Source organism: Arachis stenosperma, chromosome 5, assembly GCF_014773155.1.
Source record: "Arachis stenosperma cultivar V10309 chromosome 5, arast.V10309.gnm1.PFL2, whole genome shotgun sequence".
Lineage (NCBI taxonomy): Eukaryota > Viridiplantae > Streptophyta > Magnoliopsida > Fabales > Fabaceae > Arachis > Arachis stenosperma.
Window position 1 is genome coordinate 35,743,406 of NC_080381.1, and position 20,447 is coordinate 35,763,852.

The following is a 20,447-nucleotide window of genomic DNA, read 5'->3' on the forward strand; positions in this document are numbered from 1 at the left end:
TAAATCTCTATCTAGTCAAAAAGCAAATGCAAAAAAGTGGATTCCATGCATCTCATTGTTATATAGTAGAATTAATTAAATCGATTTTTAAATTTTGAGCAAAGTATATTTTCAGTTTATGAAATTTTTAAAAAGACTTTTAAAATATTTCTAATATTTAATTTAGATTAATTTAATTTTGTCTCTAATATTTAAAATTAGTTTTAATTTTACTTTTTTTTTATTTTTTGACAATCAAAGATGAAAAAAAATTTGACTACCTTTGACTGCCGGAAAATTTAGAAATTGATACCATTGAATCAAATTAAATATTAAAAATATTTTAAAAAATTTTTAAAAATTTTAAGAATAAAAATATAATTTATTCTTAATTTTTATTATTATTTTCCACTTTTTCCTATTTATGGATGCGTTTAATTATCCAAATTGGGCTACCGCAAATCCGCAATGTGAAAACTACAATACAACGCTAAGTCTTTGTCACATAATTGAAATCCAAAACTTGCTCACATGGATTCATCAACTTATTTGTGTCATTTTCCTTTCCATGAATTAAGGTGTATATGGTCTGCATATGCTTCTGCCTTTGTTTTTTTCATAAAAGATTTAGACAGGTTCAATCCGAACACGCTCATTAAAAATGTTGTTATAACACAAAAAAGAAAAATCTTCGAACTCACGCATTTTCACATGACACCTTCTAAACTTTTATTACCCGAATTACAAATCACAAGAGAGTATTTCAATTCCTTCGAGGCTATTTCATAGTTATACAAGATTGGATCCCATGGAGTTTCCTATATATGATTATATGGTGATTCTCTCCTTCTTTTAAATGATTATAGCAACGTAACACTAACATACATAACTTAAATCACGGAGCAGCAGAAAACGTCTCTTTTCACTACAAGCTAAGTAGCTAGAATGGTAGTTAGAATGATACCACTTTTTAGCATTTTTTTTCCTTTCAATTTTTTTCCTTTTACTTTTTTTTTTCTTTCTCTCTCTAAAGTTGAGATTTGAAACAGTGTCACAAAAGTTAAGACACATAACATATTCATGGACATCTAATATAGTGTTGTCTTTTTCCTAATTCCTTCTTATTTTACTAGTCTTTTTTTTCCTCCTCTTCTCTTAATTAATATCTCTTATTTTATTTTGGATTAATTACTATTTTAGTCTTTAAAATTTTAGATGAAAACTAAAACTGTGTAATAATTTTTTTTTCAAAATCGTCCTTAAAATTAATTTTAACTTTAAAAATCATTTTTTCCGGTCTCAATTACAAGTTTTTAAAGACAAAATTATTTCTTTATTTTATTTTATTTTATTCCGTGAAATTTTTATTCATCATTCATCAGTTATAACATAATAAAAGAAAACACTCATTAGAATAATTGCTTGAAGGCCTAACACTAACAGAAGCTCAATAGTAGAGATTTGTGTTAGAATTTCAAACAATTATCCTAATAAATATTTTTTTGTTACGTTGTGAGTGATGAAAGATGCATGAAATGTTTTGCAATAATGAAAGAAAGAAAAAGAAATGAAGGAAAAGCTTTGTCTTTAAAAAAAATATTTGGAACGAAGGAATAATTTTAAAACTAAAATTAACGTTAGGATGATTGTGAATATATAAAAAAAAAGTTAAGACCGATTTTGATTTTCATCCAAAATTATAAGAATTAAAATAATGCTTAACTTTTTTTCATTATGCAACTCGGTTCTCTTAAAGTTCTTGTGTATTTTCATTATTGTTTTGGTCAAGAATTACGCACAACGACGAATGAGAATTGAGACGGAAAGCCACCAATTAATCGTCGTTTAGGAGCTAGATGGAGATGGTATACTTGTGAGAATTTTGACTATCAACTTAGTATAAGGTTTAGGAAATATAAGGATTGGGGTTGGAAAAAGATACATGAGGGGGGTTTTGTCCCTAGAGTTTATAGTCTTTGGTAGTTGATTATCCGAAAAGAAATTTTTGTCTGATTTTATATGTTTCGATTTGTGGGATATGATTCTAATTTGAACGTGTGCGTTTCCTAAATGAATTGTCTACGCGTAACCTATCCAACTAAAAAGTCAGACCGTAACAATTATTATAAAAAAGATTGTAGAGTAGGATAAGAGTCACAATTTAACATGTATAGTCAATAAACGGATATAAATATCTCAATCCGTAGTACAAAAAGATTTATGATGAGATCAGAGAGTGTACTATGCATGTACATAGAAATGTACTAATATTATTAAGTTGATGTACGACTACTCATGACTAAGCTACAAGAAGATTCCTGATGAGACCAAAGAGCAATGGTTTCACAAGTGGACAGTAAAATCACTACATATTCACACTTTAGTTAGTTTCTATCTTCTATTTCATTTAATTATGTATTTAATTTTGGTTATATTTTTGTGCAGGAGAAATTTATATGGGAGAAGACTCATGATGTCACGATTAAGAAGATCTTCGACCATCACATGGCTAGGCAGATTCAGCAGATGCTTTATTTAGGACGTATGTGAGAGGATCAACCAACTTATTCAGTGGCTTCGCCTAGACATTAAGAAAGCCCTCTGCATATATTGGAAAACTGATAAAGGGTTCAGGCGTTGCCGAGCCACAAATAAGGCTAACAGGGCATCGGTCAGGTCGCCAAGTATACTGGCGGGTCAGTAACTTTCATGAAGACAAAGGTCTGGCCGGTCTGTAACTTATTTTAGTATGTTGAGTTCATTTTCTCTTTGATATATAATGTACTTATCACTTGATTTAACCTATTGTTTCAATATGTGCAGTCTAAATCGTTGGATCGGAGGTGACGATGGTAGAGACCTTCAAGTACACTCACACTTTGAAGGAGAACAAGGAGAGATTTGTTCGATCAGTGGTCTGAAAATTATTATGTGAGTAAACATCATAGTTTAAATATAACAATGTTGGTTTTCAATTAATTGTCGTTCTAATTACTTTCAATTTTGCATATAACGTAATACGTAAGAATCCTACACGCAGAGGTTGGAGGCCGTAATCCAACAATCTCAACAAATTGGGAGAGAACGGCAACAACTCCTCTACTTCCGTTGTCGATCTGGATGCAGTGTGGCCCGAAATCGCATCTAAGTCATGCAAAAATCGTGTCTACGAGTTGTGGTTGTTTTTCACCAGTAACCTCTGCACCTCTACCTTGAGGATTTTGTCCACCTCAACTACCAGCCCTGCTGATCTCGAGATCATCGATTTATCGAAGTAGGTTCACAACCTCACTCAGAGCCTTCAGGATCAAGGTAACCAGCTGCATCTGTCTGAGGAGAGGTATAAAGAGATCCTCATATGCATAAGCAAAGGATTCTCGCAATGCAAAGATAGAGTTCCTGAGACAGGAGCTAGAGCAAATTCAGTAGATGCGACGATAGATAGTGGTGTACTATGAGCACATGCATAATGGTGGCAGCGACACTGCTGGAGGGGGCTCATCTTCCTGTACACAGGAGCTAGAAAAAAAACAATACCACCACTTAGACTGCCACCTTAGTAAGACTAGGAGAATGACGATGACAACGATTACCAAGACCTGTAGTCATTAGTGTTTTGTTTTGATTTGTTTAACAACATTTTATTTCTTCGAGTTCTTATTCTATATACTTCATATTTCTCATTATATATAGCTCACTGTTTCATTAAAATTATTATTTGATTTTCACTAATTTGGATTTAATTATTAATCGTTGACTATCGGGTTCAATCAGGTTTAAAAAAATTAAAAAAAATAAAAAAGTACAGTTATCGTTAAATAAATTTGACTATAATTTTTATTTAATTAAATATAAAATACACATTACCAACGAATTTTTAATGAGATAAATCCAACAGTAACATGGTGCGAAACATTATGTGTGACGTCAAATTTATCATCGAAAATTATCGACGGTAATTATTAGGAGATTTTAATCAAATTCATTACTAAATAATTTCTAGCAAATTTTTTCTATAATTTCATTGATAAATTCAACCGTATTTGACAAATTTCTTGTAGCGTTATAACATAAGAGGATCATCCTATATACTAGTAAAATAATAAATACAAAAAAATCTATTATTATCCTTTATAAAAATATTATTTGTACGTCAAAATTAATCATTAAAATCAGTTATCAATGTATTTGTATATAAATACATATGTAATTTAATTTATTTTCAATGTATATTTATATTTCAACATATATTTTGTACTAATAACTAATTTTAATGACTAATTTTAATGTACACATAACATAATCCTATTCTTTAATATGTTCAATCTCTCACGTTAACAACGAGTATCACCTTAACCCTTATAATTGCAAGAGTAGTCAACAAGTCCACATAAGTCCACATAAGAAGACTTATACCTTTAAATTTCAGGCTTCAATTTTGTCTATTACTTGGATATAGTTACCTGCACCACAATTCATGGGTTGGCTAAGTAGTAGCTCCTACTTGCTCATATCCAAAGATATAATAGTTCAATATGGAAGCATAAGGAATCTATGAGAGACAAAGAAAAAGGGTTCTCTCTAATTGTGGAGCAGCAAATCAACAAAGTAATTGATACCTAATTAACACATTCCATCTTTAAGCAATCCAAATATAATGTTTTTCCTTTAAAAAGAAAAAAAATTGCATTTCTGTGAAAATCAATCAATATTCAGGGGTCACGTGACAGTTATGCGACTTGAATCCTTTATGTTCTTTTTAGCAACAACAATATATATAAAACAACAGTTTAGAAAAAAAATAGTGTTCTATTCTCCATTTCTCCTCTTATCCTCCCCCATCACATGCTTCACAATAATAGATTTGCTAGATGATTTCCTAGTTATTATAATATCATTTTCTTTTAAAAAAAAAGATGTTTTATTTTTGTTGTTATGTGCTGTTGTATGTCAATTAATTTTCAAATAACTCTCACATGAAGAAACATATGATCTTGCACTACATGTGATTGATCATGTGGCACTATTCTCTTGTACTTGCGGACCACTGTTAGGGTCTTATTATAAAATTAAATTTAGGGGTATGATTAGTCAATCCCTCATGATGTTGCCGAACTAGCTAGCATAATTAAGAGTAAACATGTATGCGTTCATGTGAGCTTGTACAAATTCCACTCTTATAATAATTGCTGATACTGTTAATTAAGTTGCGTTAATTTGATTGTGACTTGAAGTAGACACACAGATTTGTATAACCTCGGGTACAAGGAGTGAATAATATTGTTACAGGTTGGAATATTTGGATTATTATACCTTGTTTCAAAGAAATTTTTCATCAGTTGCTTGTTGAATTCAAAATTTATAAGGAAGGAATACATTCACCGGCGGGTATAGCTTACTCTAATAAATATAGGCGTCTGGCTCGTTTGCGTATGAATTTTACCATGTAAATGCTACATAGTTTTATACATAGTTAACTTTGAAATATTTATAATTAATTAATTAATTAATTAAGGTTATGTTTAGAACTCATAATTCACAAAGAACGGACTGCCTTATTAGAAAAGGAAAATTTAATAATATTGAAGGTTTGTTGAGATGTCTTCGTAAAATTGGCCAATGACACTAAAACAAAAAATTTAAATGAAAGAAAAAAAATTTACAAATTAGTAGAATTTATTATTTTTAGACATTAAGTCATCAACTAAATTTTTTTAGTTTATTAATTTAATAACATAATTTTAATTTACACTTTTAAATATTGCTAGTTAGTATTCTTCTAAATATTAAGAGAATAATTAGAATCAAATTAGATCATTAGTATCATTTGTATTTATATATATATTTGTATATTAATTGTATGATTCTATATTTTTATACTTTGACTCTTCTAGCACATGTATACCTCTTGTACATTGTACTTTTTGATAGAATGAATCATACACAAAAACACTTTTTTCAGATTGTTCTCTTATTTCTAATATGATATCAAGAGCATATGTTGCTTTTTTTTTCAGTAATAATTGGTTTCTAGCTCTTTTGTTTTGTCTCCTCCGACAGTACTTTATCTTTATTTTTCGACTCTTTCTCGACACTTTGGTTCGTCATCGCCGTCACTGTCGCCTTCATCTCATCGTAAAGTTTCCAATGCCTCCAGAATTATCGCCGGACGCTGATGCGTGAGAATCTTGTCTATCTTTTCTTAGTGAATTTGCATCTAATTTGTTGAGTTTAATTAAGAATTAATTATATTTTAGCCATTATGGATGCTATTTTGAGTTTTGTACAATTTTATTTATTTTAGGTAGCATTCGGAGGGATTTGATGAAGTTTCTGCAGAGAAAAAGAAGAAACCAAAGAGATGACCAGCGAAGACCGACGCGGACGCATGGCTCACGCGACCGCGCGGAATGGAGAAATCGCAATGACGTGATCGCGTGCTTGACGCGAACGCGTAGACTGGAATATGCACAAATGACGCGAGCGCGTCGACGACGCGGATGCGTCACATGCGCGATCTGCAATAATTCAGAAAATGCCGGTTACGATTTCTGGGTTGTTTTTTATTTATGTTTAAAGCCCAGAAAACACATATTAGAAGCTGCAAAATGGACAAATCAAGTGGTTCCCACCCATAAACTGAAGATCTGTTAATTAATTCGAATTTAAATTCAAATCTTATCTTTTGGGAAAAGATATTATTTTTAATTTTTGATTTTTAAACCTATTAGGATTAGTAATAAATAGAAACTATGTACATTTAGACAGGTACCAGATTGTTACCAGAACCCTTATTTTTTCTTCTCTGAACCATGAGCAACTAATCCTTCATTGTTAAGGTTAGGAGCTCTGTCTATTTGTATGGATTTATTCGTTTGATCTTTCTAATTTAATTCATGTCTTGATTTATATTTCAATAATTGTTTTCGCTCTTTACCTTATGAATATGGGTGGAACGGAAGGATGACCCATGTTCTAATTGAGTTCTTGTAAAACTTGGAAAAGCTCTTTACTTGAACAACAACTTGAAAACATATTATACTGAATTTCTAATTGTTTGTATTTAACGGGATACGTGACATATAATCCCTTTATTTTTGGATAATAAGAATTCTTTTGGCATATAAACTAGAAATTGATCATCACCCTCTAATTGGAATTAACTGACCAAGGAATTGGCAGTTAATGAATTTTAGAGGAGACTAGGAAGGTCTAAGGAATTAGGGCCTAGTCACATATAGTTTGCCATGAAATTATATCTTGCATAATTAAATTAGTTAGTGATAAAAATAAATTTGGAAAATAGATAACTCTGAAACCTTAACTGCTTTCTCAACATTTTATTCCCAACTTATTTATTTGTCTATCCTTTTGATATTCTGAGTTCGAACTTAAACCTTTTGAACATCTCAAAACCAATTTTTGCTTGCCTAACTAATCCAATCAATCAATCATTGTTGTTTGATCCATCAATCCTCGTGGGATCGACCCTTACTCACGTAAGGTATTACTTGGTACGACCCGGTGCACTTGCCGGTTAGTAAGTGTGGGTTATAAATTCCGCACCAAGTTTTTGGCGCCGTTGCCGGAGATTGATAGTGATTAACAACTATTAGTTGTTTGATTGTTTAGATTAGGCGTTTTAATTTTAATTTTACAAAAAAAAAATTTTGTTCTATTATTTTTCGAAAAAAAAAATTTATTTTCCTTTTTTTTCTTCTTTTCCGTCCAGTACCCCCTCCCCTTTTTCGTTTTCTTTCTTTTTTTTTCTTTTATTTAAAAAAAAATTTTAAAAAAAATTTTAATGAATAAATAGCACCAATATTTTTCTTAATTTCTGAAATTAAGTTTGGTATTACCTATTTATTATTTTTTTCTATTTATTTATTTATTTATTTAGTATTTTTTTTATTATTTATTTCTTTACACAGGTTACCTCACAGGGAATTCTCTACACTCTGACATAGAGATTTCCATCTTTTCTTGTTTTCTGTCTGTTTATGCACAGGAACAGAGACAAAGAACATCTCTTAGACTTTGATCCTGAACCTGAAAGGACTTTCAGGCAACGTTTACAACAGGCAAAATTGTACAAGGCTGCAGAATCCACTATGAATGCTAACAATGCTGATAATCCCAATGCGGCAAACCCGAATGGGAATGAGCAACAAAGGAGAGTGCTTCGCTCCTACTCTTCTCCTACCGCAGATCTTTATGAAAAAAGCATCGTGGTGCCTCCTATTACTGCAAACAACTTTGAGTTGAAGCCTCAACTGGTCACCCTGGTGCAACAAAACTTCCAGTATCATGGTCTTCCCCACGAAGACCCAAATCAATTCATTTCAAGTTTTCTGCAGATTTGTGATACTGTGAAGACAAATGGAGTGAACCCAAATGTGTACAAACTAATGCTCTTCCCATTTGCTCTGAGGAATGGAGCAAAACTATGGCTAGATTCTCAACCCAAGGACAGTTTGGATACTTGGAACAAGGTGGTTACTGAGTTTCTCACAAAATTTTTTCCACCAAAGAAGCTGACTAAGCTTAGGATGGAGGTTCAGACCTTCAGACAGAAGGATGGTGAGACTCTGTATGAAGCTTGGGAGAGATACAAGCTACTGACTAGGCAATGCCCTCCAGACATGTTCTCCAAATGGACACAAATAGATATATTTTATGAAGACTTGGGTGAAATGTCCAAAATGTGCTTAGACAATTCTGCAGGAGGTTCATTGCACAAGAAGAAGACACCGGAGGAGACTATTGAGCTGATTGAATTGGCTGCAAGCAACCAATATTTATACTCCTCTAACAGGAATCCTGTGAATTTTGAAACCCCTCAGAAGAGAGGCGTGTTGGAAGTAGATGCTATTAATGCTCTTCTTGCTCAGAACAAGCTGATGTCTCAGCAAATAAATCTACTTACTCAACAGATGGGTGGCATGCAAGTCTCAGCTATCAACACCCAAAATCCACCACAGAAAGTCTCCTATGACATGGCAGGTAATTTTGTACAAAATGATAATTATGATTATGCTCAACCTTCTTTTGAATAGGTGAATTACATGGGGAGTGGTACTAGGAATCCCAACAATGACCCATATTCTAAGACATACAACCCGGGATGGAGGAATCACCCAAATTTTGGATGGAGGGATCAACCTCAGAGACCTCAGAACTTCAACAATAATTCTCAGGGCGGTTTCCAATAGAACAATGATTTAGAAGCAATATTGACAGGTTTTAGATAGGAAACCAGAGCATCCATCAAGAATCTGAAGATTCAAATGGGTCAAATAGCCACCAGAGTTAATGAAATTGATCAGAGGACCACTAATAGCCTTCCTAGTAACACAATTCCAAATCCAAGAGAGGAATGCAAGGCTATCACTATGATAAGTGGACAAGTGGCAAGTGCAGAAGCACAAGTTATGCAGGAAACCAGAGCCTCCATTAGAAATTTAGAGGTGCTAGTAGACCAACTGAGCAAGCAAATACTTGAGAGGTCTGCAAGTGCATTTCAAGGTGACATAGTGGTGAACCCAGGAGAAGATTGCAAGGCTATTCGATTAAGAAGTGGTAAAGTAGCTGGTTCTGAGACCAAGGTCAATGAAGAGCCAGTTGAAAAGGATGCTCCAGAGGAGAAGAAGGAAGAAGTAGAGCACGCCCCTCCAAAGCGTTCAGACAACCCATTCCCAGACTCTCTTGACACTTATCTTACTCTGCCAAAGGCTCCTGAGTACAAGCCTAAGATGCCATATCCTCAGAGACTTCAAAAGGAGACCAATGACAAGCTGTTCTCAAAGTTCTTGGAAATCTTCAGAAAGTTACAAATCAATATTCCTTTTGCTGAGGTTTTGGAGCAAATGCCTATCTATGCCAAATTCATGAAGGAGTTGTTGTTAAAGAAAAAGCGTTTAAAAGGAGATGAGACAATAGCCCTGACTAAGGAATGTAGTGCTGTCATTTAGAATAACTTGCCAAGGAAGATGCCAGATCCAGGGAGCTTCCAAATTCCATGCACCATTGGGAGCACAACCTTTGAGAAAGCCCTATGTGATCTGGGGGCAAGCATAAATCTAATGCCCCTATTTGTGATGAAGAAACTGCAAATACAAGAGGCACAACCCACAAAGATAGCATTGCAGATGACAGATAAATCTATGAAGCCTGCATATGGATTAGTGGAGAATATCTTAGTCAAAGTGGGTAAGTTCTTTCTCCCAGCAGACTTTGTGATTCTTGATACAGGAGAAAATGAGAATGCCTCTATAATTCTAGGAAGACCATTTCTAGCCACTGGAAGAGCTCTAATTGATGTAGAAGTGGGTGAATTAGTGCTTAAAGTGCATAATGAGCAACTGGTCTTTCATGTCTTCAAAGATATACATCCAACAGGTGAAGAAGAGAGGTGCATGCAGGCTGAGCTTATTGATCCAAACCTTCAAAAACCGCCTGATGATACACAGCAGAATCTGCAACTCAAACCTCCCTTGGTAACAGTCAATAAAATTCCTCCTGACATCAAACATAAGTTTGGTGTTGGGAATGCATCATCTACCGAGGAAGAGGTTCCCAAAAAGAAGAAAGTACCAAGAGGATGGAGAAACAAAAATATCCCCACTGAAGGTTTCTCCCCAGGAATGAAGGTAGTATTGACCAGCAATCCAGCATGGGTTTATACAGTAATCAGAATCCTCTCTCTGGAGCATATTGAGCTACGTTATGGAGACACAGGAAAGAAGTTCAAAGTAAGGGGTGAAGAGCTGAGCCCCTATGATCCTCCTCCTTAGAGGAGCTGACCGTCAAGCTAGTGACGATAAAGAAGCGCTTGTCGGGAGGCAACCCGATAATTTCGTATCCTTAGCTATTTTTATTTTTCATAGTAGTAATTTTCTTATTTTATTTTTATTGAGTTCTTACTAATTTTCTGATCATGCAGCTATGTTCTCCAAGGAACCGAACACCTCAAGCTATAAAAAAAAATGCCACGCGATGCGACCGCATCTGCGACGCGTCCGCGTCGCAAGGAGAGGGGAGAAAATAAAAACGAACAGAGAGTCACGCTGGAGCGTGGCTGGAGGCATGCCAGTGGCACAAATTGCCCCACGCGATCGCATCGCTGACGCGTCCGCGTCATGTGGGAATATTAGCCTCCCACGCGACCGCGTGACCCACGTGGCCGCGTGCCCTGATTTTTCGACGTAAAAAGGGTGCACAACCAAATATTGTGCTGGAGTGGTGCTGGCTTGGTGCTAGACGCATAATCCCTATCACGCGAACACGTCGTCGACGCATCCGTGTCATTCCCGTCTGAAGCCACTCACGCGATTGCATGACCCACGCGATCGCGTCACCCATAATTTGGCAAATATTTAAATTCGAACAGAGAGTTGTGCAGGCGTGAGGCTGCACTCGCGCCCGAAGCATAACATGGGTCACGCGACCGCGTGATCGACGCGACCGCGTCAACTAACTAAAACGCAATCACGCGAACGCGTGCCCCACGCGTTCGTGTCGCTTGTGCCACACTAGTTCGCCGCCCAGTTTTCTTTCTCTCTCTCTCTCTCCAAATCCTAATTCTCTCTTATTCTTTTATCCTTTTATTTTTTATTCCTCATAATATTTATCTCTTTCTATTTTCAGTTCTTATTTGCTTGAGGACAAGCAAACCTTTAAGTTTGGTGTTGACGCTTCGCTTAAAGCTTTTCTGTTTATTCCTATGGCACCAAAAGGGAGGCGAATCATCTTCACGGAGGAGTACAACCTGAAGAATAAAGCGACCGCTAGGATAACTAAGGTGGTTGAGTTCCTTTCATTTTTATTCCTCCTCTCTTTTTTCTATGTTATGTTCTGGCTTTCTGCTATTTTGCTTTGTTTGTTGCATGATCTTTTATTAGTTAGAATTCTAGGACTAGTTTTTTTTTTTTAATTTCTTTAATGCTGAAAAGATGTTTCATGTACCACTCACTGAACTTGAATCTAAAAAGAAAAGAAAAAGAAGTGATGTATTACATGAGAAATTGAGTTTAATTCTAAAAATAGTCTTATTTACTTAAAAGTGGTGGTATTTTCTGTGATTTTTGAATGCATGATATGAACAGTGCATATTTGAATTTGAATCAAGTTATGTTGATGTATAAGGAACAGGAATTTAGAGAATTATTATGACTTCTCTGAAATAAACAAAAATTTAATCTTTAAAGGAAAAGAAATAGCAAAAAAATCATTATATAAATAAATAAATAATAATAAAAGCAGGGTCTAAGGCTCTGAGCATCAATGACTAGGGAGGTCGGACATGATTAAAAGCTCAAAGAGTTATTTCCCTAGTCATATGCTTGTGGTGTGATTGTATCAAATAATCCTTGAGACAGAACACTTAGAGTCGAGACCAAGTGCGTTTAACAGAGTATCCCAAAGGCTTTGAGTACCACTGTCTGGGAATAACTGAAAGAAAAATCAGAACTCAACGGGAGTTCCCCAGTTAAGTGCTTGTGGTGTTTTTGTGTCAAATAACTCTTGAGACAAAACATTTAAAGTCACGGCTAGGCTCAAGGTGCAAAGCACCAAAGAAAAATAAATTAAAGTAAATTTTGCTGTGTTCAAGGATTAAACTGAAATGTAAAGATCAGAGAATTCATAATATCATCCGGATTCTAATTCTGAATGACAATAACATTCTTGATTCAAAGGACAGTGAGATGCCAAACCTATTCAGGATTACAGTTATAAACCCTACTATAAAAAGAGACATGAGCTTAATCGAACTCTCATTCTCATGCAAATTCACATCATAAGCTTATATTAGTTTTGGTTGCTTGAGGACAAGCAACAGTTTAAGTTTGGTGTGTGATGCGTGAGCATCTTGTCTATCTTTTTCTAGTGAATTTGCATCTAAATTGTTGAGTTTAATTAAGAATTAATTATATTTTAGCCACTATGGATGCTATTTTGAGTTTTTTGCAATTTTATTTATTTTAGGTAGCATTCGGAGGGATTTGATGAAGTTTCTGCAGAGAAAAAGAAGAAACCAAAGAGATGACCAGCGAAGACCGACGCGGATGCATGGCTCACGCGACCGCGCGGAATGGAGAAATCGCAATGACGCGATCGCGTGCTTGACGCGAACGCGTGGACTGGAATATGCACAAATGACGCGAGCGCGTGGACGACGCGGACGCGTCACATGCGCGATCTGCAATAATTCAGAAAACGCTGGTTACGATTTCTGGGTTGTTTTTGATTTATGTTTAAAGCCCAGAAAACACATATTAGAAGCTGCAGAATGGACAAATCAAGTGGTCCCCACCCATAAACTGAAGATCTGTTAATTAATTCGAATTTAAATTCAAATCTTATCTTTTGGGAAAAGATATTATTTTTAATTTTTGATTTTTAAACCTATTAGGATTAGTAATAAATAGAAACCCTGTACATTTAGACAGGTACCAGATTGTTACCAGAACCCTTATTTTTTCTTCTCTGAACCATTAGCAACTAATCCTTCATTATTAAGGTTAAGAGCTCTGTCTATTTGTATGGATTTATTCGTTTGATCTTTCTAATTTAATTCATATCTTGATTTATATTTCAATAATTGTTTTCGCTCTTTACTTTATGAATATGGGTGGAACGGAAGTATGACCCATGTTCTAATTGAGTTCTTGTAAAACTTGGAAAAGCTCTTTACTCGAACAACAGCTTGAAAACATATTATGCTGAATTTCTAATTGTTTGTATTTAACGGGATACGTGACATATAATCCCTTTATTTTTGGATAATTAGAATTCTTTTGGCATATAAACTAGAAATTGATCATCACCCTCTAATTAGAATTAACTGACCAAGGAATTGGCAGTTAATGAATTTTAGAGGAGACTAGGAAGGTCTAAGGAATTAGGGCCTAGTTACATATAGTTTGCCATGAAATTATATCTTGCATAATTAAATTAGTTAGTGATAAAAATAAATTTGAAAAATAGATAAATCTGAAACCTTAACTGCTTTCTCAACATTTTATTCCCAACTTATTTATTTGTCTATCCTTTTGATATTCTGAGTTCGAACTTAAACCTTTTGAACATCTCAAAACCAATTTTTGCTTGCCTAACTAATCCAATCAATCAATCATTGTTGCTTGATCCATCAATCCTCATGGGAAGGACCCTTACTCACGTAAGGTATTACTTGGTACGACTCGGTGCACTTGTCGGTTAGTAAGTGTGGGTTATAAATTTCGCACCAGACGCGCCGCCACGCGCCGCTTGAAGTTCCCTGTCTGCTTGAACAAGTTCTCCTTCCAGACGCCTTCAGCTTCGCGACCTGTGTGCCACCTCCACACCTCGTCAGCGCTGATGCGTTCTCCTCCTCCAATCACGCAGTGCCACGTGTCTTTTTCGTCTGACGTGATAGACAGTGAGACCCTCTCTAAGATTTTTTGGTGAGTTATTTCCGATTTTGTCATCCATTTTTTCATTTTCTATCTCGAATTTGCAGTTTCTTCACTTTTTTGCCATTATTTCTGTTATTATATGGAAACTGGATTTTCTCAGCCTATCCCTATTGTCCTTAATGGCTCCAACTATTCTCATTGGATTGAAACTATGCGAGAATTTTTTAAAGGGCGAAAATTATGGTGATATGTGACTGATGATATTATTTGTCATGTTAAGCCAACTGTGACTGTCAAATCCAAAGACAAGACCTCTAAATTCAAGGAGGATGCTGAAAAGGACTTTGCAGAGAAATTAGAAGATTGGGATAGTAAAATTCACTAAATTATCACTTGGTTCTGCAACACTTCTACTCCCAGCATTCACCTACAGTTTGGACATTTATAAACTGTTAAAAAGGTATGAGATCATTTAGCAGAACGTTATACTATTTCTGATCTCTCTCATCAGTACTAACTACTAAAGGAGTTTCATAGCTTTAAGCATAAACGTGGCCAAACAATTTTTTATTTTCTTATTCAGATGGAAATTATTTGATATCAATTGACCTCTTGTGAGCCTCTTCTTAAAAATTCCACTTATACTAAGGCATATGAGGATTATTGGAACCGGATACGTCTCATCCAATTTCTCATGTTAAAAATAATAAAGTAATATAAAAAAGTGTTTTTATGTATTATTCAGTCTATCAAACAATATAATGTACAAAAGATATATATTAATATTAAAAAAATTAAAATAATAAAAATATAAAATCCTATAATTAATATACAGATATATTATATAAATATAAATAATACTAATTAATCTAATTTAATTCTAATTATTTTCTTTAACACTAAATATGGTACTAACAATAATAATATTCACTTACTATCCATAGAATTAGAATTGGAATAATTTTCTGCATCACAAAGAAAGATAGAAAAAAAAAGAGGTTAACGTGCAAGCGAAAAGAGAATAGTTTGAGATTCAATTACGAAATCAATCAATTTCCAAGAAGGTTTAGTATAACTTTCCTAGTTTTTCTCTAATTATTGCATAAGAGATAAGATTTAATTATGAAGTTAAAGAACAAAAGAGGGGGGGGGGGGGGTTTGGTACTTGTTAGTACTCAACTAAAAATAAGGGAAATCGATGGAGAAATCTTATAAATTTTTTAATATGAAATAATAGTTAAAAAATATTAAATATTTAATATATTTAATTAAATTATTATTTAATAATTTTTAATTAATAATTTTATCTAAAAATAACTTAATGTTAATTTTTTTTTAAATTTTACCCTTATTAAATTTTGGATTTGGATTACTAGCGCAATATATTGTAAAAATACTCACTAGATAAAACGAAATGGTTTGACATTAAATCCTGAATTTTATTTTACAATACTATAATTAAAGCATACCGTATAAGAATATAATTTTTGATGGATTGTTAATAAAAAATAATTTTATATTTATATTTAATTATGTGACATTATATCATAAAAAAATAATTATTATTTTTATTAGTCACGTAAATAGTTATTTAATAAAAACAAAAAAATAATTATTTTAAAAAATAAATATAATTGTGCTACTATATTATTTTATACCATCAATATATTAAAATTAAATCCTCGCATATAATTCATCATTTCTAGAAATTAGTTAAACCTATTCATATATATTATAGAATTGTTTTTAAGAATTAATTAGTACTTTTAATGAAAGATTTTAATAATTATTTGTACAAAAGTTATTAACATGCAAAACCGCACAGAACGCAGAGTTTGCCACCCGTATAAAATGATCCCATCAACGATAATCAAACTCGTTTGCATTGAATCTCCCAAATCTCTTCGAAACTCTGCCGCCAAAAAAAAAACACCACTTCCCACAAAAACGCACCGCTTCTTCAGTTACTTATACGGTTACTCCTTCGGTCCTTCTTCCTGTCCTTCACTCTTCTTGAATGCTGAGTCATTGAGTCACCACCGAGTCAAAAGAACTCGACAGCCCCACAATGTCACTCCCGTCTTCCAGGCGCAACTCGTTCAGCGGCCCGCCCCAACTCGCCGCCACGTCTCCGGGGTCAACTCAGGACCTCCGCCAGCGAGTCATCATGCTTCTCAACAAGCTTTCCGACCGCGACACCCTCGCCATCGCCACGGCGGAACTCGAGTCCATCGCCAGAACTCTCAGCCCCGAGTCCTTCTCCTCCTTTCTCTCTTGCATCCACAACACCGATTCTTCTTCCAAATCGCCGGTCCGGAAGCAATGCGTTAACCTCCTCTCACTCCTCACGCGCTTCCACGGCGACGCACTAGCTCCATTTTTGTCCAAGATGATTGCAACCGTGCTCCGCCGCCTACGCGACTCTGACTCAGCCGTCCGATCTGCTTGCGTCGACGCCGTCTCCACCATGTCGTCGCGGATCACGAAACTGCCGTTCACCGCTGCGTTCCTCCGCCCGCTCATGGACGCGCTGGCGCAAGAGCAAGACGCCAACTCACAGATCGGCGCCGCGCTCTGCCTTGCCGCCGCAGTCGAGGCTGCGCCGGAGCCGGACGCGGAGGCACTTCGTCGTAGCGCGATGCCGCGGCTCGGGAAGCTCGCAAAGAGCGAAGTCTGCAAGGCGAAGGCCGCGCTCCTGGTGCTGATTGGAAGCGTTGTCGGCGCCGGCGGTGCATCGAGCAGCGGCGTGCTAAGCTGGCTAGTGCCGTGCCTGGTGGAGTTCCTGAGCAGTGAGGACTGGGCGGTGAGGAAGGCAGCGGCGGAGGCGCTCGGTAAGGTCGCTACGACGGAGAGAGATTTAGCGTCGCGGCACAGGGCTCTCTGCTTGGATTCCTTGCAGAATCGTAAGTTTGATAAGGTATTGTTAAAAGCTCTGAAGATGCAGGAATTTGAAAAGAAGATAAAAGAAAATGTGAATGTTGATTGTGATGACTGTGGTGATGTTTTTGCAGGTGAAAGTTGTTAGGGAAAGCATGAATCGTGCGTTGGAGATGTGGAAGGAGGTAGCTGATGATACATCTGAGGATGCGTCTTCTCCTGCCAAGTCTACATGTTCTTCATTTGGTAAGTGTAGAAAGCTTATCTTGCTTTCCAAAATATTCATCTTTCTGATTTTTAAGTAATGCTTCATTAGGATTTGGTATGGTAATTAAATTATTGCAACCTATCTGCTGTGTGTGATTTTCATGTTATGTTTTTATTTGTTCCGGCTTGGGCTTAACTGTGGATTTAAAATTTCGATTGACTTGTTGAGACATGAGAGTCATTGGTGGTGAAAAATTCAGGGATGGATCTTTCTTAAACCTTTTTCTTTTTCAATTTTAAATTACTTTTGCCACCTTTTAAGAGTACTCCAATAAAGACTTAATTAGATTCATTTCAAAATTAGAAATAAGGTAAGATCTTTATTCATCTTATTGCTTTTATATTTTCTTTATGTTAAAGTGTTTTAACCATTCAAGGGTATTAGAGGAATGATTCGATAATGAAATATGCTAATCATTCTTAATTCTGGGGGTTTTCCTTATAGGTCCAGATGATAGTAAAGGCCATTGTGTCAATTTTGGCTCTAAATTTTCTCAACCGAAGAAGACAGTCCCTGTAAACAGGTCCCCTCCATCTACACATTCATTCGCATCTTCCGTGGAAAGAGAGAAACCTCTGAAGATTAATAACAAGGACTCAAGAATCAGGATATTGCATCAGCAGGATGACAACAAATTCTCAGATGAGAAACTTGTAACTCCAGTCTCAAAGTCCCCCAATTCGAAAATGTCTAAAGAAGATGTCATTAAGAGGTGTGATTTTGAAGTTTCTAAACCACCCCGAAACCAAAATGTTGTGAACTCAAGGCAAGAGATAAAGCGTGCTCTCTTTAGCAAGACTTCTGATGAGAAAGTTCAAAAATCTAGCGGTTTGAAATCACGTGTTGTTCCATGTTATGGGAATGAAAATATTGAGTCAGATGTTACTGTCAACAATGTAAATGAAGTTTGTGAGAGCCCACAAGATGCTGAGGATTTGTCATTGATCCGTGAACAACTTTTGCAAATCGAAAACCAGCAATCCAATCTGCTAGACCTCCTCCAGGTATAGTATTGTGAATTTGTGATCTTGAACTACTTCCACTCTGTTAAATATACCTTGCTCATTACTTGTTGAGTCTGTTTATTTGAACCTAGTTTTTAGACAGTGTTAGTGTTTAATTAACATTATACTTGATCAAGTAAATTTTTCAACTGAGATGAAATTGTAGTAGTCTGGTTGGGTAATATTCCTTTCTGCCATTTGCCGTGACTGTTTTGCTTCTTCCATCAGACTACTGTTTAATGACAAAAAAAATCCTTATTTAATTATTTGAACACATGATGGACCTGTTCTACCACATACTATTTTGTCTTCCTTTTACCTTGCAATTTAAGCTATCCATAGCTGAAGTAAACTGCAAATCTGCAATACGCTAACACCCAATTGCTGTTCTTCGAAGCTTGTAAACATTTAAGGAAGTATATAATATATTTTCTGAGTTACGTTATCCTGTTTTATCTGAATATAGAGATTTATTGGAAGCTCCCAAAGTGGGTTGAATTCTCTGGAGACACGTGTAAATGGCCTAGAGATGGCCTTGGATGAAATATCATATGATTTAGCAGTATCAAGTGGAAGGATTCCCAACACGGATGCCACAGAAGACATGTGTTGCAAGCTTCCTGGTTCTGACTTCTTGAGTTCTAAATTCTGGAAGAAGACCGAGACTAGGTTCTCTTCATCGGGAAGCATATCATCACCTATTACAGCAACAGCTGATAAAGCTGATAGCAAACAAATGTTAACTACAACTAATCACAAAAGATTTCAGCATCGTAGGGGTGGATTCTTTGTAAACCCATTGTCAGATGTTGAAAGCGATTCAACCCATTTAGAACAGCATTCACACAAAATGGTCCAAGATGCTGAGAAAGCACAAAGTTATAATGCCAGCTGTTTTGATGGCATTTCACCAGCTGCTTGTGAAGCACTGAGGAACCAGAACATCAGGTAACAATATATAATATTGCTGTTCTCTTTGAATTATATAATTTTCATATTCACCAGTGGTAATGGGAATAACTTTATTACATGTGTCAGATTATGACTTATGATTTTGTATTCCATGTGTTTTTTCAGGTCATCCGTGTAGAGAAGACTGTCTCGATGGCTATTTTTTAACTGCAGCATCACTAATTCGTAGGTGAAAGTGAAATTGTTGAAGCAACTTTGCTGCGTGTTTGTTCCGGTTGCAGTTTCCGGAGACTTGTTATTTCAAGTAATTATTGTTTAGAAAAGGGCTCTTTTCCCTAATATTCTCCATATTGAAGCAGAGGTAGCAGCTTGTGGTTTCGGAATGCAGAGCATGAGAAAGAGTTTTCTTGATATGTACCATAATCAATATGTCAATCTTTGCCATTGCTAGAAAGGGAGGAAAGGGTGTTTATGCCTTGGATGTGCTTCAAGAAAATTAAATTATAGATGATAAATTGATAATATAAACCATTAACAAGAACCCCAAAGAAAATAATGGAAATATCGGAGGATCAAATAATGGATATGCAATTATGTTAAGATTAGATTACTGAGATTTTATAAATTTGTTAAATTTATAATTAAGGCTCTTATATTTTAAAAGTTTTTAGTTAGATTTTTACATTAATTTTAAATTTGAAAACTTTTAAAATATAAAACTTAATTAACTTTAAAAAATTATAAAAGTTAACAGAATAATTTAATTTATGTAAGTATTAATTTATTTACGGGTTATATATTGCCTTTTATTATAATTTTTAAGTTTAATTAGTTTTTTATTTTTTAAAAGTTGTTTATTAAAATTAATTTTTTTTAAAAATAAATTAAGTTTTAACAAGTATAAGAATTTATATCCATGTTGGTCTGAATTAGTTAAACTTCTTTTATAAAGTTTGGACATTAATAGTTTTTTTCTTGGTTTTGTGACTGACATTAATAGTTTGATATGAG

General features: G+C 35.0%; 1 protein-coding gene and 1 long non-coding RNA gene across 3 annotated transcripts; both read left to right on the forward strand.

The window, feature by feature from the left end:
* Positions 1–2,342: 2,342 nt before the first annotated feature.
* Positions 2,343–3,611, forward strand: LOC130983287 (uncharacterized). Of its 2 annotated transcripts, none has more exons than XR_009087306.1 (3): positions 2,343–2,700; positions 2,803–2,910; positions 3,006–3,611. It is a non-coding gene; the product is annotated as an uncharacterized LOC130983287 (long non-coding RNA). The 2 variants fall into 2 exon arrangements; XR_009087307.1 differs by having other exon boundaries at positions 3,020–3,611.
* Positions 3,612–16,272: 12,661 nt separating this feature from the next.
* Positions 16,273–19,911, forward strand: LOC130983247 (TORTIFOLIA1-like protein 4). The gene is made up of 5 exons (XM_057907453.1): positions 16,273–17,292; positions 17,387–17,498; positions 17,965–18,524; positions 18,991–19,472; positions 19,602–19,911. Exons 1-5 carry the CDS (start codon positions 16,444–16,446, stop codon positions 19,612–19,614), a joined length of 2,016 nt encoding a protein of 671 aa, XP_057763436.1. The 5' UTR covers positions 16,273–16,443; the 3' UTR covers positions 19,615–19,911.
* The last annotated feature ends 536 nt before the right edge of the window (positions 19,912–20,447 follow it).